General features: G+C 49.2%; 1 protein-coding gene across 1 annotated transcript in view; it reads right to left on the reverse strand.

Annotated features, from left to right (window-relative positions):
• IL2RA (interleukin 2 receptor subunit alpha) overlaps nucleotides 1-24501 on the reverse strand; it is a 44456-nt gene that overhangs the window by 14149 nt on the left and 5806 nt on the right. The window contains exon 2 of the mRNA XM_069547160.1: nucleotides 1192-1374. Coding sequence (XP_069403261.1) covers nucleotides 1192-1374 — 183 coding nt within the window. The remainder of the gene's footprint in view (nucleotides 1-1191; nucleotides 1375-24501) is intronic.

Raw genomic sequence — 24501 nt, forward strand, 5'->3', positions numbered from 1 at the left:
ATGGATGTGAGAGTTGGACTGTGAAGAAAGCTGAGCGCCGAAAAATTGATGCTTTTAACTGTGGTGTTGGAGAAGACTCTTGAGAGTCCCTTGGACTGCAAGCAGATCCAACCAGTCAACCTTCAAGGAAATCAGTCCTAGGTGTTCATTGGAAAGACTGCTGCTAAAGCTGAAACTTCAATACTTTGGCCACCTGATGTAAAGAGCTGGCTCGTTAAAAAAACACCCTGATGCTGGGAAAGATTGAAGGCAGGACGAGAAGGGGACGACAGAGGATGAAGTGGTTGGCTGGCACCACTAACTTGATGGACATGAATTTGAGTAGGCTCCGGGAGCTGGGAAAGGACAGGGAAGCCTGGCGGCTGCAGACCGTGGAGCTGCAAAGAGTTGGACAGGACTGAGCGACTGAACTGAACTGAAGAATGGCAGCTGCTGTGGAGAACAGCTCAGCTGCATGCGCTACGTTCACATCACTATGAACATTTATTTTCAGTTGTTTATGATTATTAGTGTAATGTCTGCCCCCCCTCCACGCCCTCTTAAAGTGTGGTTTCCTTGAGGGCTTGGTGTGGCAGACTCTAGGTCCACCCAAATCTCTACAAGTGACCCAATATCATCCCTTTTTACGGCTGAGTAATATTCCCTTGTATATATGTAGCACATTTTTATCCATTCCTCTGCGAACGGACGTTTAGTTTGCTTCCATGTCCTGGCTATTGTAAATAGTGCTGCTGTAAACACTGAGGCGCGTGTGTCTTTCTGAGTCGTGGAAAAGCGGTGCAGATGAACCTATCTGCAGGGCAGGAATAGAGACGAAGATGCAGAGAACGGGCGTGTGCACACAGCAGGGGAAGGGGAGGGTGGGACAAACTGAGGGAGTAGCAGTTACATATATACACGGCTGTGTGTGAAACAGCTAGTGGGGAGCTGCTGTACAGCACACGGAGCTCAGCTCAGTGCCCTGTGGTGACCTGGAGGGGTAGGATGAGGGGTGGAGGGAGGCTCAGGAGGGAGGGGACATATGTATACTTGTAGCTGATTCACTTCCTTATCCAGCAGAAACTAACAACATTGTAAAGGAATTCTACGCCACCCCCCCCCCCAACCAGCCCCCAAGGCAAGTTGCAGCCCTGCCTCCTTCTTTGCTACAGTTTTTCTCCTTCCCTCGGGGTTACCAGTGGAAACTCTTACAGGTGCTGTTGCAGAAGCATCTGTTGTTCCAGGCAGAGTGGCTGGAGTCCCCCACGCAGCGCATGACGGCCGACACCCTGCGGAAGCCTGCCTTGCAGTCGCAGTTTATCATGGTGCCCACCTCGTACCTGAGGACCTTGAACATGGCGTTTCTGAGACTCGGAGGGTCATCATGACAAGCCTCTGCCAAGACAAAAAGGCACCTTAGTAATCCAGGAGCTTCCAAACACGGGCACAGTCAACCATCAAAACGATCGAATCCCACTTTTCTTCCCTTGATTTAAGGGGTTGGTGTGTACCCCACTTTTTCCTGGAAAGAAACTCAGGCTGTTGAAGGCTCTGTAGAAATCTTTAGGTCAGAGATGGTTCAAAATTTAACTTTAGCAAGTTCTTCTCCAAGCTACAGTGTCTTTCAAACTAACAGCTGGGGTTTTATTCTGACGACTCCCGCCAAGCAAGCATAGTTTACAAGGAACATGAGGAAGGGCCTCCCTGGTGGCTCAGCTGGTAAAGAATCCGCCTGCAATGAGAGAGACCTGGGTTCGATCCTGGGGTTGGGAAGATCCCCTGGAGAAGGGAAAGGCTACCCACACTCCAGTAGTCTGGCCTGGAGACTTCCAGGATATAGTCCATGGGATCACAAATAGTTGGACGGGACTGAGTGACTTTCACTTCACTAACATGAGGAAAGCCGGGCAGCGGGGAAAGCCACATGGATTTAACTGAGGGATGAAATGTATCTGTTGAGAAATCGTTTCTTGGAGGAGAAATACTTTTAAGTGTTCACTCAGTGTGTGGTGAGTAGGAAATGTGTTTCTCACCCATCTGCCCACCTCTGAGTTTACCAGATTTCTCCTCACACCACAAAGCCTGACCCTCCCTTGGCCCAAAAAACCGTCACTGGTTTCCCACTAAAGACACCTGAAGGAGCAGGCGAACACCCAGCTATCATGGGGAGGGAGACGTGCTGGTCTCATCAGAACAGGGATTCCACTGTGTGTCTCTCTAGACACGTTGCCCTGCTTCAAGAGATGAGATTTTTCAGGAAAAAGTAATAGGCTGTGTGGAGGAGGTGGACAGGACGGCACAGGAAATGGGAGAAAGTGAGGCGGTCAGGGCTGCCCGCAGCTGGCCTCGCCACCCAGGAGAAGGGCATCGGCTCTGGGCAGGTGGCTGCACCCGCGGCCGCAGAGGCCCGTCTGCCAGCTGTGAATCAGTCACCCAGCGTGGGCTGGAGCTTCTCTGAGCCCTCACGCTCTGCCCAGCCACTCACCGACCTGGAGACCACCCCCTATCCCCATCCAGGATGCAGGACCCTCCTGACACCCCCAAGAGGATGAGGAGAATGTGAACGGCTTGCCCCACCTCTAACCCAGAAGGGACTGAACAACAACAATCTGAATGGCCGAGTGGGCCAGCAGTTGCAGAGGAACCTGAGACGTAACGTGCCTACGGAGTCACTTCAGTCATCTCTGAAAAGCCATCTCTGACTCTTTGCAACCCCATGGGCCGTAGCCCACCAGGCTCCTCTGTCCATGGGATTCTCCAGGCAAGAATACTGGGGTAGGCTGCCATGCCCTCCTCCAGGGGATCTTCCCAACCCAGGGATCGCACCCGCGTCTCCTATCATCTCCTGCTTTGGCAGGCAGGTTCTTTACCATTAGCGCCCCCTGGGAAGCCCGTCACATAATTAAATTCTGGTAATTGTAGTAATCATAATAAGGCAAGAAAAGGTGGAAAGGGAAGGAAGCTGGGTCTCTAAATTGTAGCTCCACCAGCTTACTGGCCACAGTTTTATTGTAGTTACTTATCTAAGACGCAGCTTCCTTTTCTGTAACATTTGTATAATAATTATTATTTAACTGATTTGTTTTAAATATTATGTGAAATAACATATCAAGGTAACTTGCAAAGCACCCAGCACATAATAGTCATAGAATAGGTGCTGGTTCAGCTCCTTTTTTCTCTGTCCAGAAAAAGCTATCTTAGATGTCCCTCAGTAAATGAGTGGACAAATAAACCGTGGTAAATTCAGACAATGGAATGTTATTCAGAGCTAAAAAGAAATGAGCTATCAAGCCAGAAGAAGACATAGAGGAAATTAATGAATATTACTAAGTGAAAGAAGAGAATCTTAAAGACCACACATTGTATGATTCTAACTATAAGGCATTCTAGAAAAGGAAAAACTATGAAGGCAGTTAAAAAAAAATATGGTTGCCAAGGGTTACAGAGAAGGCAGTGGCAACCCACTCCAGTACTCTTGCCGGGAAAATCCTGTGGACGGAGAAGCCTGATAGGCTGCAGTCCATGGGACTGCTAAGAGTCAGACACGACTGAGCGACTTCACTTTAACTTTTCACTTTCCTGTATTGGAGAAGGAAATGGCAACCCACTCCAGTGTTCTTGCCTGGAGAATCCCAGGGATGGGGGAGCCTGGTGGGCTGCCGTCTATGGGGTCACACAGAGTCGGACACGACTGAAGCGACTTAGCAGCAGCAGGGAGGCTGGAGAGATGAATATGTAGAGCACAGAGGATTTTTAGGGAGTGATTTTTAGGGAAATTACTCTGTATGATACCATAATGATGGATACAATAAATAAGTGGGCAAAGACTGTTCAAGTCGCTTCTCCAAAGAAGATATCTGATTATCAGTAATCACTTGAAAAGGTGCTCAAGACCACATTAGACATCATGGAAAAGCAAATCAGAAGCCACTGTAAAGAGTCCGTTAGAATGGGTAAAATAGATACAAGACTGATAATACCAAATGTTGGCAGGGAGCAACTGCAACTTGCTGACATTACTGGTGGAAGTGAAAATAACACTGTTCCTTTGGAAAATTCAAAGTTTTTAAACATGAAGTTAGATATATAGCTGCCCTACGATCTAACCATCCCACTCCTGGGTATTTATCCAGGAGGAGTGAAATCTTGTGTCTATGAAAACACTTGTAGTAGCTTTAAGAAATCTCAAAAACGTTATGTTGAACAAAAGAAGATAAAACACACACATGCACGTTGATTCCACTTATATAAAGTTTAAGAAAAGACAAACTAGTGTACAGAAAGGAATTAAACCAGGGTTGTGGTGGGCGGGTGACTGCAAGGAGTCGGTGGGGTGATGGAAATGATGGGTCCTTGGGTGTACATCTTCGTCCTGAAGACAAATTGAAATTATAATGGACTCATCCCAGTTCAGGCAGACAAAAGTGGAGTCAGCAGCCGTGGAAGACCTGCTCTCAGACACCTCCCTGCACCAAGAGCTTGAATTTTCTCTGAATTGCGCCGAACTTAGGGACACCACCAACCGTTTTCAAAGCAGTATCTGCCGGCAGCTGCAAACTGATGGCCTCAAGGTCCCCCCTTGAAACTGGGCACGCAGCGTTTTCAGATGTCAGCCGATTGGTATTCAACAAGCACCCTTATGCTTGCCAGCTCCAACTATAATTCTTGGTAAACAAGTCATGTCACTAACTGTAACCTTGTGGGTTTTCCCTTTATAAACTTCCCTTGTTTTATTGTTGGGGGTGGAGTGGGGAGACAATTCACGGGCTGCTTTTCTTAATTTTTACTGGCGTCTAGTTGCACTACAATACTATGTTAGTTTCTATTGTACAACATAATGAATCAGGCGCAGATATACATAGATCCCCTATTTTTTGGACTTCCTTCCCATTTAGGTCACCACAGAGGATGGAGTAGAGCTCCCTGTACAGTAGGTTCTCATTAGTTATCTATTTTATATAGAGTATCAATAGTGTCATTTCCAATCTCCCAGTTCTCACCACCCTTGCCCTTTCCCCCTCGGTCAAGGGCTTCTCTGGGGTATTCCTACCAAACCCCAAATAAACACCTTTTTATTTCAATCAGGTCTCCATTTCTGACATTTTTGGTTAGTGGCCAAATCTCATCAAAATCGTACACTTCAGATCTGTGTATTTCACTGCAAGTAATTTTACTTCCAAAAAATCAGTAAGAAGTATACCTCAACTCTCATGATTATCCACTACCGCAAAGAATCAAGGATTGACCTCAGATGCATTCAGAATCCGACAACTCAGTCACAAACCAAGAAAGTTTCCAAACACAGAAATTGGAAAAGAACCAGGCAAATTGCCCTTGGGACAACTTGGTGTCCTTAAAAACTATTTACATGGTGATATGCTTTTTTTAATTAGGCCATGGAAATTTCCGGGATCATCATAAATTAGCCTGAGCATCGAGGAGGTCATGTGGGGACAAGGGAGAGTTCCAGAACTTCTTACTCCCACAGACTTGCTTTTTATCAAAGCATTTTTCCTGAAATCTGGAAGCAATGGAACTTCCCTGATCTATACCTAAGAACTAGTGAAGAACTTGACTATAACCCTTTGCCCGGAAACCATGCAAAGACTGGATCCAGATGTCATCTAAAGAAGGTGGAGTGGGAGGGTGTTCAGCAAAGGCAGACAGAGGGTGGGGTGTTCTTTTTAATAGGATTAAATCTGGGATTTTTAAAAAGTCCTTCTCAGACTGGTCATAAAAGAAACAGCAGTACAACATCTTTAAAAAAAAAAAAAAAAAAGAATGGAAAATTCCTCTTCTCTCCTGAAATCTTGCAGAGGAGTGAGTGAGTGAAAGTTGCTCAGTCGTCTCCGACTCTTTGTGAACCCATGGACAGTAACCCGCCAGGCTCCTCTGTCCATGGAATTCTCCAGGCAAGTGTACTGGAGTGCGTAGCTATTTTCTTCTCCAGGAGATCTTCCTGACCCAGGGATCAAACCCAGGTCTCCTGCATTGCAGGCGGATTCTTTATCATCTGAGCCACCAGGGAAGCAGAGGAGTATCGAAGGACAATTCTGTTTATGTGACTCAGCAAAATGTCTTTACATCCCCATTCCTCATATTATCCTTACAAATTTTCTTCTCACACAGCATGGCAGCTGCCCTCATTCCCTAGTTTTACTCTTAAATTCTCTGAGTTCAGCAAAGGGGCTTTTTCCGTCTTTACTCTTGCACCCACATTTCCAAATATATTTCCTGTTTCCACCGAAGGCTCTGCCTTTCTAACAGAAGTCTTTCTCTGCTTTCTACTCTGCCCATTTCCCCAACTCAGGAGACAAACACAGAAAAAGTTTTTGCAAGTGGGAAGGGAACTGCTTTTCTCTCTGTCATTTTAAAGCATCAATACATTTCCACATTGGATGTTATTTTCTCTTCAGAGAGGATTGAAAGTGTGTGCTGCTTCTGGAGTGGAGGAGAGCTGTGTACATCCCTAGTCTGGCGCTGGGACTTGGGGCGAATGCTCAGAGCTTGGACCAGGGGTCCAGGCGGGGTCCTACCAGGGGCTCAGAGGAACACTGATGTGATCTGGCCACCTCCTACCTTTAGTGTGTGCAGAGGCAGAAAGAGAGCCAGTGATTATCACTAATCCTGCAAACCCCAAGAGCTTCCACTCTCACTTGGAGAGTAAAAATTGAGCTCTTCTGATGTTGAAGGTGTTTCCTGTCTCATTTCAGATTTTAGCTAAGACAGGTAATTGGAAAGACGCAGGAGGGGCCCCACACACGTGTCCCTCTGCCCTGCACCCACCCCACCTCCATCCACACCGGCCCAGGTGCAGCTCCTCTTGGGATATTTGTAGGTTTGTTGCCTCCGGGAATTCCCTGTTCAACTAAAGTGCTGGAATCTGTGCACTACCGGCCCAGGTGCAGCTCCTCTTGGGATATTTGTAGGTTTGTTGCCTCCGGGAATTCCCTGTTCAACTAAAGTGCTGGAATCTGTGCACTTTCGACGTCTCCAGCTGACACTGGCGACAGTCACTGAGAGCTGCTTTGCTCTGGGCTGTGTCACCACGCAGGTCTGGGAGGAAGGTGGACGAGGGCGGGGGCCCCTGGGACACTCACTGCTTTTCATCTCCGTTGTTTTGTTTTCCCTCCAGTGGATCGCTGGAGCCTCACCTCCTCCATCTCACCACGCCCATGCAGGGAGAGAGAGAGCTGAGGCATCCACTGGATGTCCAGGGATTCAGACCAGCTATTCTGTCTCCCAGGCGTCTGCTCTCTCCTTTCTTGCCTCTTCTTCTTGTTCTTTTCATTTTTTAGAGATTTATGGATTTGTTTTTGGCCGTGCTGGGTCTTCATTGCTTTGTGTGGACTTTTCTCTAGATGTGGCAAGTTGGGGTGCCCAGGCTGCTCATTGTGGCGTTGCCTAATGCAGAGCGCGGGCTCTAGGCACACAGGCTTCAGTAGCTGTGGCTCACCAGCTCTAGAGCAGGCGCTCCGTAGTTGTGGCGAACAGGCTTGGTTGCCCTGCAGCAGGTGGGATCTTTCTGGACCAGGGGTTGAACCGGTGTCCCTTGCGTTGGCAGGCAGATTCTTTTCCACTGGGCCACCAGGGAGGTCCTGCTCTCTCCTTCTGGACGTTAGACCAGACCATCAACCATCTGCTGCTGTTTCCAGAGGACAGCTCCTGCTGCTTGGGTTTCCAATAAAAGGTGAGAAACTTGGTGATGCAGGGCAGTCACTTCCCTTCCTGTAAGTGACCGGCCACCCGGTAGGAGTGACAAGAGATGCAGACCCGGGCTTCCTAATTGGAGGTGGGGTCCTGACACCCTTTCTCTCTCTCTGCATGGGCTTTCAATGCCACTCCCCCCAACATAAAGCCACCCTTTGTGTTTTGCCGTTTTGTTTTTAGAAGAGAATAGAACTAAGATCTGGGCTTCCCCAGTGGCTTGGTAGTAAAGTGCCAATGCAGGAGACCCGGGTTCAATCCCTGGGTCAGGAAGATCCCCTGGAGAAGGAAATGACAGCCCACTCCAGTATTCTTGCCTGGGGAATCCCATGGATAGAGGAGCCTAGGGGGCTGTAGTCCTGGGGGTCACCAAGAGTCGGACACGATTTAGCGACTAAACCATGGCAACCGCAAAGAACTAAGATGAGTTTTGGGCTGAGGTGTTTTCGTGTCCCTCGAGTTACCCAGAAATACCAGCACCTGGAGGGAAGTCGGTCCTTTGAGCGGGAAGTCTGATTCTCTAGAGCCAGAAGGACTCTGCTTCACTTGTGCACAGCAGAGCCTCTCACACTTTGACATGCAGACATGTGGCCTGCGGGAGGCTTGTTGAAATGATAGGGGGAGTGTGAATGCTGGGACGATTTCTCACAAGTGCCTCGAAGCTGCTGGGGGCTGCAGCCAAGTTCAGCATCTAGCAGTGGATGCCTCCTCCCCAGGGGTCCACCTCCCCCAGGGGCCGACCAGCGGGGTCCTTAGGCACCACCGCTAAACCTGCTTCTGGAACACTTTGTTCCCAGGAAGAGCATCTGAGAGGGTGCACTGAGAACTCCTTTGGCTGGAGGAAAGGTGGATGGGTGAAAGCAGTTGTGGACTAGGTGATTTATTATTATTATTCTTTTCTGATGTTGCTGAAAACAAAAGAGCACTCATACGGCCCCTGTGGTCTGCGTGAGTGACGTGAAAGACAGGGAAAGGGAAGGGGCTTCCAAAGGATGTGGGCAAGGTCTGAGATAAGATTCTTCACTTTGTGAGTGAATCAAGGTCAAGTTGTGTTTGCCCGAACAGCCAGGCCAGCTCTGAGTGCCTGGCTTCATCTTTGTGCCCATCTGCCTGGCCATCCACCTGCTCAAGACTGGGGGTAGACATCAGAAGAGCTCACCAAGCGCAGGGACTTCTAGGTGACGGTTCACTGAGCTTTACACAAGGGAGGTAGGAGTCATTAAAGTTTGGGGCACTGGATAAAGAAATGCTGTGGTTCTTGACCTCAAAATATTCTCTGTGTCAAATCTAAGAAGAACCCCGAGATTTGCTGTTGTTGTTCAATCGCTAAGTCGTCTCCAACTTTGTGACTCCGTGGACTGCAGCACGCCAGGCTTCCCTGTCCTTCACTGTCTCTCAGAGTTTGCTCAAACTCCTGTCCATCGAGTCAGTGATGCCATCCAACCATGTCATCCTTTGTCACCCTCTTCTCCTCCTGCCCTCAGTCTTTCCCTGATGAGAGCACCTCATCAGGGCACCTGATGGTGGCCAAAGTATTGGAGCTTCAGCTTCAGCCTCAGTCCTTCCAATGAACATTCAGAGGTTTATCTAAATGTAAGAGACAGTCTCCAAATTCCTTGGGGAGCCCACCCAGCAGTCTGAGCCTCAGAAAAAGCAGGCGTTTCAGGTGCAAACTAAAATATTACAGGACATGTTTACCATTAATCTCAATAGGATCCCAGGATCTGAGAGCTGGGAGAAACTCCAGCGATAATTAAGCTTAACCTGCCCTTTTGTTGATTAAGGAAACAGGCCTTGTTCCATTCGACGAATAGCTGCAAACCTGGGACGCGACAGAGCCCCGACTTCTAGTTCAGTGAGTCCCCCCATAGCTAGCGTCAGGAGCAAGCGCGCTTGTCACCAGCAGTGGAGGCTCCTCTAGCTGGAGGCAGGGCTCTGCCTACACTATCTGGGTCACTGGGAAGTGTTTGTGAAGTGTTGTGGTTGAATTCAGATCATTATCTTTGAAGAATTCAGAGCTCACGTCCTCCATTTGGGGCTATTTATAAAACAGTAGCTGTGACACCTGAGCCCCGCCTGTGGCTGCTCCCTTGTAGAGATTACCTTCCATGCTCACTGCAACCCTCAAAGGGAGAGACTGTCACCCCACCTTACACGTAAGGGAACTGAGGTTCAGTCAGTTGCCTGAAGTCACACAGCTCAAGGCAATGGGACCAGAATCACAGGAAATCCCACTGTTGCTGCCTCCATACCTACCTTTTTTTTTTTTTAAAGGAACTACTTTTTTTTTTTGGTACGGCAGATAATCTGCTTGCAATGCAAGAGACCTGAGTTCAATTCCTGGGTTGGAAAGATTCCCCTGGAGAAGGAAATGGCAACCCACTCCTCGCCTGGAGAATCTCATGGACAGAGGAGTCTGGCAGGCAACAGTCCATGGGGTCGCAAAGAGTCTTGTATGACTGAGCAACTCACACTATTTCTTTTTTCTTTTTAATATCTATTTATTTTCGGCTGTGCCGGGTCTTCACTGCTGCTCAGGCTTTCTCTAGTTGTGGCGGGTGGGGGCTGCTCCCTAGCAATGCGCAGGCTTCTCATTGCAGAGAGCAGGCTCTAGGGAACAGACTTCAGTAGTTGCAGTTTCCCAGCTCTAGATTACAGGCTCAATAGTTGTGGAGTACGGGCTTAGTTGCTCCGCGGCATGTGGGATCTTCCTGGACAGGAATTGAACCCTTGTCTCCTGCATTGGCTGGAGGAGTCTTTATCACCGAGCCACCAAAGAAGCCCCCTCATGCCTACCTTTAAAAAAAAGATCCCACTTTTACTTTCAGGAAATAATTTCAAATAGCAAACTTAAATGGGTCAGAAGAAGCAGGGATGAAGAAGACAGCAGGAGAAAAGGTTTTCATGGACTCCAGGTCACCACAAAAACACAGAGGGTGATGCAGGTGGTTTCTCTGTAGGCGTGAGATTCAAAGTGTTGAACAAGCGGGATAGAGGGGGTCGGGAATCAGCATGAGGGATGCCAGTGTAAGGGTGAAGCCAGCATCCCACAGCTCCCGTCTGCCGCAGGGTGACCCTTCAGTTGCTGATGTGTGGGAGAAGCCAGGGGAAGGAGTGCAGACGGATCATTTGAGAAGTGCAAAGAGCAGGTATTGACCAACAAACTTGGACATATTTCAATTCTTTAAACAATCAATATGACAAAGACAGTGATTCTCAAACCTTTGGTGTTAGACCTCTTCACGCTTTCAAAAATTACCGAGGGCCCCACCCCGAAGCTTTTGTTTTTGTAGATTATATCCATCATTGTTTGCCACATTAGGAATTAACACTGGGAGAGTTTAAAAGTACATGTTAATAATTCGTCTTCAAGTAACAATGACAAGCCCTCACAAATATGTCCTGATTTGATCCTGACAACTACACCATGAAGAAGATGTTATCATGATTCCTACCATTTTATAAATGAGACACTGAGGCACAGCGAGGTTTGGAGAATTGCCTGAGGTTGCCCAGCAAGGTCGCATGGCTAGAGGACCCTCAGTGATGGGACTAGAGGCTTGTCTGGGCTTCTGAGCTGAGGTCTTGGCAAGGATGCTGTGCTGCTCTGTGCAGACGCCTACCTCTAGCCCTGAGCTTCGTCGAGACACAGTGCCTTCATCCTCTGGTGCTCCAGCTCTGCTCAAAACCTACTATTTCCTCTTCTACTTAACTCGCCACTGGGGTTTTAGTCAATGCAATCAGATGAAAGAACACGTAGCTGCCTAAATACTAGAAAGAAAAGAAGTAGGACTATCTCTACTTGCAAATGTTATGACAGTGTGTCCAGTAAACCCAAAAGAAGCAATGGTGGTAGTGATAAAATAATGAAATGATTTAAAAAGCTAGCAAACGGTCTGCGTGTGTTCCAGCTGCTCAGTCGTGTCTGACTCTTTGTGACCCCGTGGATTATAGCCTGCCAGGCTCCTCTGTCTATGGGGTTCTCCAGGCAAGAATACTGGAGTGGATTGCCATCGATAGTGATACGGAAAAAGCATGGCATGGAGTGAGGAGGAGAGAAACACTTTTTTTGGATAATGTTTGGACAATGCCAGCTAAGGAATGCAGAAAGATGGATCGGAAAAGGAATTATGTGCAGAAAGGTAGATCGCAAAGGAATTAGGTTGAGTGAAAAAAAGCCAGTTTCAAAGGTTACATATCATGTGATTCCATTTATCTTGTAGTCTTAAAATGACAAAAATCATAGAGATGGAGAGTGGCTCAGTGTCTGCCAGGGGTCAGGGAGGATGGTGGCCTGTGGTCACAAAAAGGCAGTGGGAGGGATCTTGGGATAGGAACTTTTGTGTACATTGGCTCTGCTCACGGTCACAGAAATCTACACACGTGGGAAAGTCGCATGGAAATAAAGACACACGTGCATGAACGAGAACATGTAAGATTGCTAGGTCAGCAAGACTGATAGATTGCAGTGAGGTCAACTTCCTGGTTGTGATACCATGCTGTAATTGTGGGGAGGACTGAATGAAGGCTGTACCAGATCTCTTGTCATTTACAACTGCATGAAAATCTATAATTCTCCCAAAATAAAAAGTTAAAAACAAACATGCACTCAAACAACCTTCAGTCCTTCTTGTCCTTGTTTCTTTTAACAGCCCTCTCGTGCCCATGAGGCAACACTTCAGTCCCTTCGGTTCCCTGCACCTTTGCCATCGGGTGGAATCCCTTCCCAGGAGTTGTTGCTTGGACCTCTCCAGGACCCTGGCATACGTAGCCCCCTCCATCTCCTGTATCGTCCACCCTCACCTCCAGCCCTCCCGACTGCAGACCTGCCAGAGCATCTTATCATTTCCTTCCACCTCCCAACTTTCCCTGCCTCCAATGTGTTTTCAAATGTCACCAGTTTTGCACAGTGGCAGTATCATGGCCAACGAGGCTTATCCGAGCTAGCTGAAAAGGGAAAAAGACCATCAAGTCAGGGAGTTGACTGGCTGTCCAGTAGTTAAGAATCCTCCTTCCAATGCCAGAGTTAGATCCCTGATCAGGGAACTGAGATCCCACATGCTGTGGGACAACTGGGCTCTCAAGGAGCATCCAAGCCTGTGTGCCATAGCTAGAGAATCTGTGTGCTGCAACGGAAGATCCCGCATGATGCAACTAAGACCCAACATGGTCAAATAAATAAATACCTTTTAAAAATTATAAAGCATTGAAAAGTCAAGCATCCTAGCATCCCAGGGCACAGAGTGACTACTAGCACCGTAGGCAATGGAGATTCTTTGGATTTTTATCTTCTAAGACTATTTGTGAGAATTCTGGATCTGTTTCCTTCCTCTCACTTGCTTTCACAATGGCCTACACATCTAATAAAGTACGGTCAACTTCCTGACCCCTGCCCACTGGCTCACCACTGTTGAGTTTCGAAACTTCTGGTCATTTCTGATTGTTGCTGGGGCCGTCCATGTCACCTATTGTTTGTTTAAACTACTTCCTCAATGCGGGCAGCCATAGGCCCTGAATGAATGCTTGAGTGTATCAGCAATCACATTGATAATATGGTCCATTAATTCATTCAGTGAACACAGATCCATCTTCACTCAGCGTAAATGCGGAGGCATGCACGCCCAGTCACTCAGTCATGTCCAACTCTTTGCAACCCCGTGGACTGTAGCCCGTCAGGCTCCTCTGTCCATGGGATTCCCCAGGCAAGAAATACTGGAGCGGGTTGCCATTTCCTTCTCCAAGGGATCTTCCTGACCCAGGGCTTGAACCTGCGTCTCTTAATGTCTCCTGCATTGCAGGTAGACAATGCTTTACCACCGCACCACCTGGGAATCCCCCACACGCTGAGGGAAATGTGGCAAAACCAAGTTCAGGGTCACCAGGCTGTGGGCTGGGGGTGGGGATGGGGTTCAGGTAGGTTAACGGCATCAAAGAAAAGGTCGCCCGACTCCCCAGGTGGGAATAAGATAAGCAGGGGCGCTATGTGCTCTGTGGGGGGAGAGGGGGCACTCAGTGCAGCTGAGCTGGTTCTCTGGTACTGAGCATCCTTCACGCAGGAGTTCTGTATCTGACCCACAGTTTCTGAGACCCCGGCTGGGCCTCTCAGACCACAGAGTCAGAGTTTCCACAACTTAAGAATGAGAACGTCTTCTGCCTTAATCAACACTTGTTACCAAGAAAAACGGGGGGCTGGGTGGGAAAAGAGCTCTCTTCTCTTTATGTTAGAAGAGAAGAAAGGAGACAGAAGCAGCAGTATTCCTGTCCCTAAGTCAACGCCGTCGCGTCTGGGGGGTCTCAAATGCTCCTGCGAATGAAATGTTGAGGGGGGTGGTTTTGTCCCTGGGAGGCTTAGCTGATAACAAACTTCTGTATGTGAAAGAGTTAACCACACATTTACCGCAGAATGTCAACCCGATGAAAATTAAAACGTTGTCAGATAAGAAAAACAAGAGGTGTAGAAATATACCCATGTTCTTTCTCTGAAATCGAAAATCAGTTTTCCTTCAAACCTGTGAAAGCTGTTTCTTGGGACGAAATAATGGTTTTAGCAGAAATGTGCTATGCTGGTGAATCCTACCCACCATCTTCCCCAAGGGGAGCCTTCAGAGAATTTAGACCACGGAGTCACGGAGATTTTCAACTCCGAGGCCACAGTTTCCACTCTTTTAAAGAATGCCAGGCACATAGGTGCAATGCTGGGTAGAAACTCAAGACCCAGGGGGAAAGATAGGAAAGAAGAAAAAAGTCAAAGGAGAACATGGAGGCATCCAAAAGGAAGAGGCACTCGTCAGAACCGACACCCCATTCAGGCGGCGTGCAGGGGCTGGCCGCGCCAGCGTGGGCCCTGAGTGGGTCAGGCACCCCAAATCCATGTGTCCTGGGAAGATGAGGATCAGGTTTGCCAGTAGCCACCCCCACCTCCCAGGGTGCCTCCCATACCCCTCACTCTGGGCACGCTTCTTCCTGCCTGTTCTCAAGAAAACACTCCGCTTCAAACAAGCGTTTGGATTCACATTCATATGAAGAAACCTTCCTGCCGGGGGCAATGGTGTCAGGAGGTGGGGCATCAGGTGACTTGAGGCCGTGAGGTTGGACCCTCCTAGGTGGGTCTGGGTCCCCTAGGAGAGTCACGAGAAATCCTCTGGGGGGAAACCATAGCCCTCGCCCAAACCCCATCACGCCACCCCCGCACCCCTGTCTCAGATCTCAGCCCCCAGCAATAAAGTGAGGGGTAAAATAAAGTGTGTTGTCTAAGGCCTCCAGGCCGTGGTATTCTGCTAGGACAGCCTGCTCAGACGAAGATGTCATTGTGTGTCTTGGATGGCGACCAGCCTTTCCATGGAGAACGTCAGCCCCACTACGGAAACGGAGGCCACAGGCCAGCTGGAGGGAAGGTACTGATTTAGGTTCTGAGGTTCTGGGTGCTTTGGAGGCAGCCCTGACTGCTTGTCTACTGTGACTTGCCTAAGACCGGTTCAGTGTAGCCCAACAGCAGCCGGAACGTGTTCCCCAAATCCACACATCAGTAGGCGAGGCCCCACAGAGAAGGGGAGAGGGTAAGGCTGTGTCAGAGCGAACTGATGATGGGGGTGGCCACACAGTCGGGAGGAGGGTGTTTAAGATTGTCACGTAGACGAGGCCAGGCGTAGACGAGGCCCAGCATAGACGAGGCCCGGGGCCCTCTCCAGTACTCCAGGAACTGGCCTCAGAAACGCAGCTTCAACTGAAAGGCTTTTGATGAGTTTACTCTGTGGACTCAGTCTGGACTGTCCCCCACTAGGCCAGCACTGAAGGAAACAGACTCCAAGATCCCCAGAAAGTGAAGTGAATGTGTGATTCTCTATGACGCTATGGCCTGTAGCCCACAAAATTCCTCTGTCCATGGAATTTTCCAGGCAAGAATACTGGCATGGGTTGCCCATTCCCTTCTCCAGGGGGTCTTCCCATCCCAGGGATCGAACCTGCATCTCCTGCATTGGGAGGCAGGTTCTTTACTGTCTGAGCCAAGTTCCACAGAGCACTTTTTAAAGTATCAGCTCTAGGGACTTCTGGTCCAGTGGCTAAGACTCCAAACTGCCAGGGCAGGGGGTCCAGATTCAATCCCTGGGCAGGGAACTGGACCCCACAGGTCACAACTAAGAGTTTGTATGCTGCAACTAAGGCCCAGTACAGCAAAATAAATAAATACAAATATTTTTAAATTCCTGCCTTCCCTAAACTCGCATAGGCAGCATCTGCAAATCATGGTCTCTGATCAAAGCCATAGGCGAGTACTGTTCCTTTCAAGGGACACCCAACTTAGGAGGTTTGACCACAGGTGATGAATTTGTAAGGGGTTTTCATGTTGGGCTTCCTCTTATTGAATTTAAATCCAAGGTGGCAGCATTTTCTAAGGACATGGGTACTAAGACCTGTTTACCATGATTCAAGGGGAATTGTTTTGTGCTGAAAAGAACAGATGGGAGCCGTCAAGGATGTAGTCATTGCAGCGTGAACTGCATAGAGTTCCTCCCGTGGCGTGAGCGATGCCTTCAGTCCTGCTGGTGAACGGACGGGACGCAGTAGGGGAGAAGGCTGGCTGGCGGGGAGCCTGACCGGCTCGATCAGCACAGGGTGGAAGGGATGGGGTTTCACCCTGCTCTGGGGTGTTTATTAACCACAGAATGTCAGACCTGAAAGGGACTTAGAGAGCCTGTCTGTCATCTCCTCCGATGCACCGGGAAAGTGCCTGCTCCATCCAAGGCGTGGCAGTCACTGCATGCTGGCCACTGACCCAGGCACACAGTTGGCTTCCCCGGTCCTCCCAGTAGTAGGCTGTTATGAACATTCATGACAGTTAAGACTACGACTACTTTATAGTCCATTGCTATGAGCAAGACAGTGAATATGCAATAAACTGACGTATACAGAATGCTACAGTGTTATTGATATTCTTATCTGTAAATAAGAAGCATTTCAGTGTGATTAATGACTGGATGGCCATCCCTGCTGCTCCGTGTTATACACGATGCAGTGAGCCGGCAGAGTCAGTGCCCTGCCCAGCGTCACACAGCCAGTTCCGCGAGGTCAGGATCCGCAGCCTCTCGGGGGGAGGCGCCCATGACTGCGTGCGCCCACCTTTCCTCCCATGTCTCAGCTACTTCCTGTCCCTGTGGCCACGGTAACCTCTGACCTCCTTCCGCCCCGTCCCCCGTGTGTCCTGTGAGGCAGGAAGGCCGTCTCCGGCACCTCGGGCTGGGGTTCGGGGGGCTGGAGCTTGGAGAGCGGAGAGTGGGTACTAATATGCAGAGATGGTTCAGACTGGACTCCCCAGGGACTGGGCCTTTGTAAGGAGTGTGGGGCCAGTGAGGCGAAAGGAGCCGGGATTCTGGGCACGTTCCCTGGGCAGCTGGAGGTGGTGGTGGTGGCGGCATCTTTCATTAAAACTGGAGATAACGGAGGATGAGTTGGCCTGCGGGGCGGGGGGCGGGGCGCCCAGCGCTGGCTGTACTGAACTTGGGAAGCCTGTGGAGAGGTGCTCTGGCTCTCGGCCGTGCAGATTGCAGGCCCAGCAAGCCGTGCTGACTGAGCACCTACTGTATCCTGATTACCTTAGGCAGGCTGCCTCGTCCCACGGCGGCTGAGGCCCCTGGAGGCTTGAAGGACCAGCCCACTCCCAGCTCACCCCCAGGTCACTCAGCACCCTCAGGGGCTACACCCCTTCCCCCGTGCCACCTGGCATCAGTCATACACACAGAAAACAGGGCTGATGCCCTCAAGCCCAGATGGCCCCCATCCCTGCAGCTGCTCTGTGGCGCCGGCTCCTCCCCAGGTACAGCCCATGCCCCTGCACTTGGCCGGCTCCGCGGCCAGCTAATAGCTCCACCCCAGCAGGACCCAGCCAGCAGGACCGCGCTGTGTCCTCTGTCATTAACTCGCTCGAGACTTTGCCTCCCCCTTCCTGCCTGACCGGCAGGACCCTTCCCTGTCACTTTGCTCTGGGAAGCCTCCTTGCCCCTTTTTCTCTGGGGCTGGGCATGACTCTGCCTTCCCGGACCACCTGCACTCGCCACACCTGTCCATCAGCTGTCCCCACCCTGCTAGTGCTGGCAGAGAATGGTACCCAGAGATGGTTTTACAGGAAAACAGGATTACGCAAGTTCAAGCCAGGTTCTGAATCCAAGCCCTGTGAAATCCCAAGTTCCTGAGCCCTTTCTACTCTCCCCAGATGCTTCCCAGTTGGGAATAATTCCAAGTAGGCAGATGAGATGTGGTAGATTATAAAAGGGGAGGTGTCCCTAGGTGCCAGGCTTTGAAATTGTAGGTGAGGAAGCTATGTTTGCACAACAGGAGCCCTGCCTGCTGGAGTGGGTGGAGCTGCGAGGGGTCCAATGTGCAGAGGACATTCAGATGGACCAGGTCAGAAGAAACAGGAGATGCCAGGCAGAGGACACATGCCCCACAGGTGGTGGGGGAACAACATGAGGTCTTTGATCAGGGAAGAGGCATTGTGAAAGTTGCTTTCAAGAGAATTAACTTGGGAGTGGATCAAAGAGTGACTTAAAATAAGAGACAGAAAACTTGCTTAGGAAGCCCAGGGGAACTGATGAGACCGGTTAACTGCCTTCTTCCTCTGTACAAGGATGGAGCAGGTAGCCTGGCTCCGTCACTTTCTGGGGTGTGTGAATGAAAGCCTAACAACTTCAGTTTCCTCGTCTGTAAAATGGCAATGATCCCAGTGGTACCTGACTCCCAGGGTTTTTGTGAGACTTCAGTAAGATCACAGGTGTAGAAGGCACAGCCGGGTGCCTGGCTGGCCCACAGTTCCTCTCCCAGGAGGAACGGGAGGAGCAGGAGGGTGGGAGTCCCTCCGCAGGAGCCCACTGCAAACTCAGGCTGGAGGAGCGAGACAGGAAACCCTGGGAGAGGGAAAGTGAAACTTGATGGCCTGGTGAGTGAAAGGCGTTGAAAGTGAAAAGTGAAATAAAGGGCCTGTTAGCACATCTGAGCTGAAAACGCTCACCCTTTGCGTCCCCCACACTCTCCTAGGTGTCAGCAGGATGTCAGCGGAAACTGTCCTCGTAGTGTTAAACGGTGTTGGGGTTTGTAACTTTTTTGGTAGTTGTTTGTTTTGCTTTCCACTTGAAATAAGGAGTTTTCTCTTCACAAAGATCCTTTTATTCTAAATCAGACGCTGAGCAGAGGTGTCACTACCGCAGGGGCCGGAAACAGATACCACACTCAGCTGGGTCTGCAGGCGCTACTGGTTTCACCCACTGGGGAAGCCGCCAGCCTGCCACAGCCAGGACTGGCGCCCACAGCACAGCCTCCCCGAAACTCCCGGGAAACTCACAGGGCCCCGGGCAGGAAGAGGCTGACGTCAGCCCAGGTCGCGGGGATTTCAAGCAAAACTTGTAAAAATGGCTCCTCTGCCCTTTAACTATGTCACAGTCTTTCTCTGAGGAGATAGACCGATTCACTCTAAGGCCCTCATTTCATGAAACTATGTATATATAGTTATACACATATATATGTACACATTGTATACATATGTACTAAGATCATGGCATCCAGTCCCATCACTTCATGGGAAATACATGGGGAAACAGTGTCAGACTTTATTTTGGGGGGCTCCAAAATCACCGCAGATGGTGATTGCAGCATGAAATTAAAAGACGCTTACTCCTTGGAAGGAAAGTTATGACCAATCTAGACAGCATATTAGAAAGCAGAGACATTACTTTGCTAACAAAGGTCCATCTAGTCAAGGCTATGGTTTTTCCAGTGGTCATGTATGGATGTGAGAGTTAGACTGTGAAGAAAGCTGAGCGCCGAAGAATTGATGCTTTTGAACTGTGGTGCTGGAGAAGACTCTTGAGAGTCCCTTGGACTGCAAGGAGATCCAAACAGTCCATCCTAACGGAGACCAGTCCTGGGTGTTCATTGGAAGGATTGATGCTGAGGCTGAAACTCCAGTAACTTTGGCCACCTCATGAGAACTGACTCATTGGAAAAGACCCTGATGCTGGGAGGGATTGGGGGCAGGAGGAGAAGGGAACGACAGAGGATAAGAAGGCTGGATGGCATCACCGACTCTATGCACATGAGTTTGGGTGAACTCCAGGAGTTTGGGTGAACTTAGGGAGGCCTGGCGTGCTGCGATTCATGGGGTCGCAAAGAGTCAGACAGGACTGAGTGACTGAACTTAGCTGAAATACACACATTGTATACATGTGTATAGTTAGACACACATATATGTATACATGTATACAGTGCACACACACATGTACCTGTATATATCATGTGTGTGTGTATACACATAGTGTATATATGCATATTTGTGTATATGTATGTATACACATGGGCTTTCCCGGTGGCTCAGTGGTAAAGGCTCTGCCTGCCAATGCAGGGCATACGGACTTAATCCCTGGGTCAGGAAGATCCCCTGGAGAAGAAAACAGCAACCCACTCCAGGACTCTTGCCTGGAGAATTCTATAGACAGAGGAGCCTGGGGGGCTACAGTCCATGGGGTTGCAGAGTTGGTCACAACTTAGCGACTAAACAAACATATATATAGAGAGACATATATGTACATAAACACACACATACACGTATATATCCATAGTACATATATGTATGTGTATATATATATACGCTATATATAGCATGTGTATACAACCTGTATATATCAGATTGGCCAAAAATTTCATTCAGGTTTTTCTGAAAAATGTTACAGAAAAACGCAAACTTTTTTACAAACCCAATATATATATGTGTGTGTCTATGTGTGTATATGTGTGTATATATATATACACATATATAGTTTAAAAAAACACTCTTCCTTTTAAATACCTAGCATAACCAGACTGACTGGGTTCCCTTCATCCCTTTCTTGGAGAGGCAGGTCCTTCCAAGTGTTTGAAATTGGAAAGTGGCTCACACCCTGGTGAGGAGGTGCCGTCTGTCAGCTCTGCATGTTAACGGTGTGTCTACAACACCCGTGGGCTGTGGGAGCCATCTGTTTCTCCTTTAAGGAAAGGAACTGCTCCCACCAAAACTGTTCCTATTTTCTTGCTCAGGGAGTTTCTTGAGCAAAGGAAAGCTTCCGCACATTTTCTCACTATGCTGTTCTAAACTCAAAATCCACAGTGTTTGACTTCAGTAGCTTTAGTCATTAGCAATGACAGAGCGATGCTTTCAGCCCTTGTTTCTGTCCCAGGTATTAGGACAGTGAGGCAGCTCTTGAGTGACAATGTCAAGGACTTGCATAGGGGCAAATGCCTGTCTGTGTGGCCGTCCACGCTTTCTTTGTATTTGCATTCTGAGTCTCAGCTCGGCCGGCACTGTCTGTGTGATATATTTTTTCTCCTGCTGGATGGAGGGTTTCTGGAGACCCAGGGCTGGGTTGCACCCATCTCCCGAGCCTGTATCTGATACATAGTATTTGCTTAATAAATGTTTGCCAAGTGAATGAATGAACAAAGGAATGACCGTCCCCAGCCGCCCTCCTGCGTCCCCCCTCCACCTGCCACACCTGTCCCGCGTGTCCGGCTCAGCACAGTGTTTTCACTCCAGAGAACTTCACAGCAGAGAGAACTCCCTCCATCATGCCTTGGACGCACACCTACCCTCGCCTTTGTTTTCTTATTGCTAAGGCTACAGAAGCAGGGAGGCTTCTGAAGGAGGTATCTATTTTGGGCCCAAACAGAAGAGTGGGTGATTCTGTGGGCAGAGATTCCTGAACACGGTGATGTTGACTCATGCCTGAAGGTGCTCAGAATTTCCTTGCTTCGTGGGCAGCTGGGGCAGATGTGGCTTAACTCGAGTGCTTTCTTTGAAGCCCAGTCAAATGCAGGAAAGACAGCCCGAGCTACTGTTTGGCAGGTAGGAGGAGGGGAGAGCAGGATTTAGAGAATTTAAACTTCAGGGATTCTATGGGACTGAAAAGCCAGCCCTTCGAGCAGACGGCAGGCAGCTACTGGGTGTCTGGGGTTGGATGCGGTCGGAACAGGCTTTTCATTTATCGACAACCACAGGGGCAGTGGGGCCTACTCAGAGCAGACTTTCAAAAGGAGAAACTAAACTTCTTTATTAACAGCAGTTTACGAGAATCATCAACAATGCAGGCCCTGCATGGAGCCAGCCTTGCTCCCATCCGGCACCCCAGCACTCCCGGTTGTATTCCATGCGATAAGTGATTCACCTCCGTGAGCCTCAGTTTACTGGGTACGAGAAGGGGGTGAGAACAAAGTGGACCTGATTTTGAGGATTAACAGAGTCAACACAACATTTTCACGTAGTGCCTGTGAGAGAGCTGTAAGTGTGAGCTCTTCTCGTTATCACTTGTGTTTCCGACGTTTCTTGGGGACGTTCCTCGGGGTCAGGGGTTAGAACTTGGTGCTTTTACTGCCCGGACCCAGGTTCAGTCCCTGTTTGGGGAACTAAGATTCCACAAGCCTTTGTAGTGCAGCACGCTCCAAACGTGTTTCCTGGCACAAGGCTGAAGGCAAAATAAACCTCAAAGGGAAAAGTGGGTGCTGGGATCAGGGTTTGTGAGGGGCCTGCCCCAACCAGCCAGCCTTTCTGCAGTTCACAGCTCTGCCCACCTTCCTCCTCTCCCTCTCTCCCGAGGGCCTCCTGGAGCCCAGTGGGCTTTCCATGCTGTTTAGAGTAAAGGGACCCATCACCTCCTTAGCACGCACTTTGTGTTCTTTAAAAACCTGCTTCTCTTCTTTTCAGAAAGAAGCATTTCACTCTTCCTAGTCTCCTGATCCACCCGGCCCTTTCGTTGTGTCCGGAGTGGTGGGTGGGGAAGAGGGCAGCTGGAGGCCCGACTCCACTGGCCTGCGCCGGCCACCCCGCTCATTCTCAGTGGCCTTCTGGTCACCCCACCCGGGGGCAGCCACACCTTGGTGCCTTAGAGTTTCTGCTGCCTGAAATCCTCCTGGGTCCCTGGCCCTGGGCTGAGTCGTTGCAGGCACTGTGGCTGATGGAAAGCTGTGTGGACAGGATGGGTTAGGGGCAGAAGGTCACATGGGCAGTCAGGATGGAAGCCCTGGTGCTCGACAGAGGTCGGGGCAAAATTTGAATGTGGGGAAATAAGACCCCGGACTTCTTGACTGTTATCCAGAGGTGTCATGAGGTCCTAGTGATGCTGACTCGGTGGCCCACTGTGGGAGTGCAGACTCCAGACCCAATGACATGTGTTACTAGAGGATCAAAGTGAGAGGGCAAGAACCCGGATGCCTCTTGTCAGAACAGAAGTACTAGTTTTTATAGGATCACTAGGCATTTGAGCTTCATTTTTGTTCAGCAAGCGACCAACATGGAGTAGGAAATATTTGAAACGTGGGGCATTTGATTCTTTGCCCTTATGAACGCCTCAATTTTCAGTTTGTTGCTCAAGGATCATGACTCACATATACAACGTTAGCCACCTCATTGGGAAACACCACCCCTCAGCCAGCTCCTGAGGTTTATAAGTGCAAGCTCAGAGCCACCTTCTCCAAGAAGGCTTTCTGAATGGCCCGGGAAGCACCTCTGGATGCCACGGTGTCATCAGCTCTGCCACCTACCATGCTGCTATGTTCAATCTTGTGTCTTTCCCAGACTGGTTTTCCCATTTTTGTTGGAAGTTCTTGTGGGGTGGACACAGCACCCACTTTTTCTCTCCCATGACAGCTTTGCTACTCAAAATGGGGTTCAGGCACCAGGCACTTGGATCTCATGGAGGAGCTTGTTTGCACCAGAATCTCCTCCCTCACCCCAGATATCCTGAATCAGAATCTGTTTCACAACAAGCCCCCTGCCTCACCTGTATTACAGGTGATCTGTAATACATTGAACTTTGGAAAGTACTATGCTAGGGCATCTATTCCCAGTGAATAGGAATAAAACAATGGACTCAGACCAACCATGGAATCACTATTCTGTGGATTTCAATCCTAACTGCATCTTGAATCATTTGAGAAGCTTAAAAATAATGCTGGCCTATGTCCAGTTCTAATCCCCAGAGAGTCTGACCTAACTGGTCTTAGGTGGGACTTGGACATCATTTGTGAAAGTTTCCCAGATGCACATTTAATGTGTAATTCATGCCAGAAAGCGCTGCTCTAAATACATTTCCCAGTTAGACTTGTGTTTTCTCACTGATGGAAGCAAATCCCAGAGTAAGCTCCAAACAAGTCAAAAGCCGGAAAATTCCTGAGTAATCTTAGAGTGGAAAATACCTAAAAGACCCAGAGATGATTCTAGTATTGTTTTCCCCTAAATGGGTGACTTATTTGAAAGCCTGGGGAAAGGGGGGATTCAGTGATGGGTATTGAGTCATTGTCAAATACTGCTGTCTCCCTTGGCAAGTCTTCAAGGTGGGAGTTGCTCAGCAGATGTCTCATCTCCAGTCTTAGGCCAGGAGCAGTTTGAGAGCAAAGACCTTTTCCTTCTCAGTAATCCTGATGCATGGATAGATTGCTGGATGGATGGATGGATGGATGGATGATGGATGATGGATAGATAGATGGAAGAAAGGAAGGATGAACGAAAGGAGAGACGGATGGATGGATGGATGGATGTCACTGAGAGTTGATGTGAAGACATATGGGGAATATTGTGCTGGAATAGAAGAGGCCAGGATTCTAGTCCTAGATCTCCGCTTCTCTTGCTTCCCTGGTGTCTTTGGTTTTTCCTTGGCAACCTTTGCTTCCAATCTTGTCCAGGCACCCAGGCCTTTTAGGTTACTTTAGCCAAGCCAGCTACATCTCCCTTACTAGTGAGGGTAACATCCTGTGTCTCATTCTCTGTACTTGGAGTATGATATTAAAGAACCTCTGTTCAGA

This window comes from Ovis canadensis, chromosome 13 (genome assembly GCF_042477335.2).
Source record: "Ovis canadensis isolate MfBH-ARS-UI-01 breed Bighorn chromosome 13, ARS-UI_OviCan_v2, whole genome shotgun sequence".
NCBI lineage: Eukaryota > Metazoa > Chordata > Mammalia > Artiodactyla > Bovidae > Ovis > Ovis canadensis.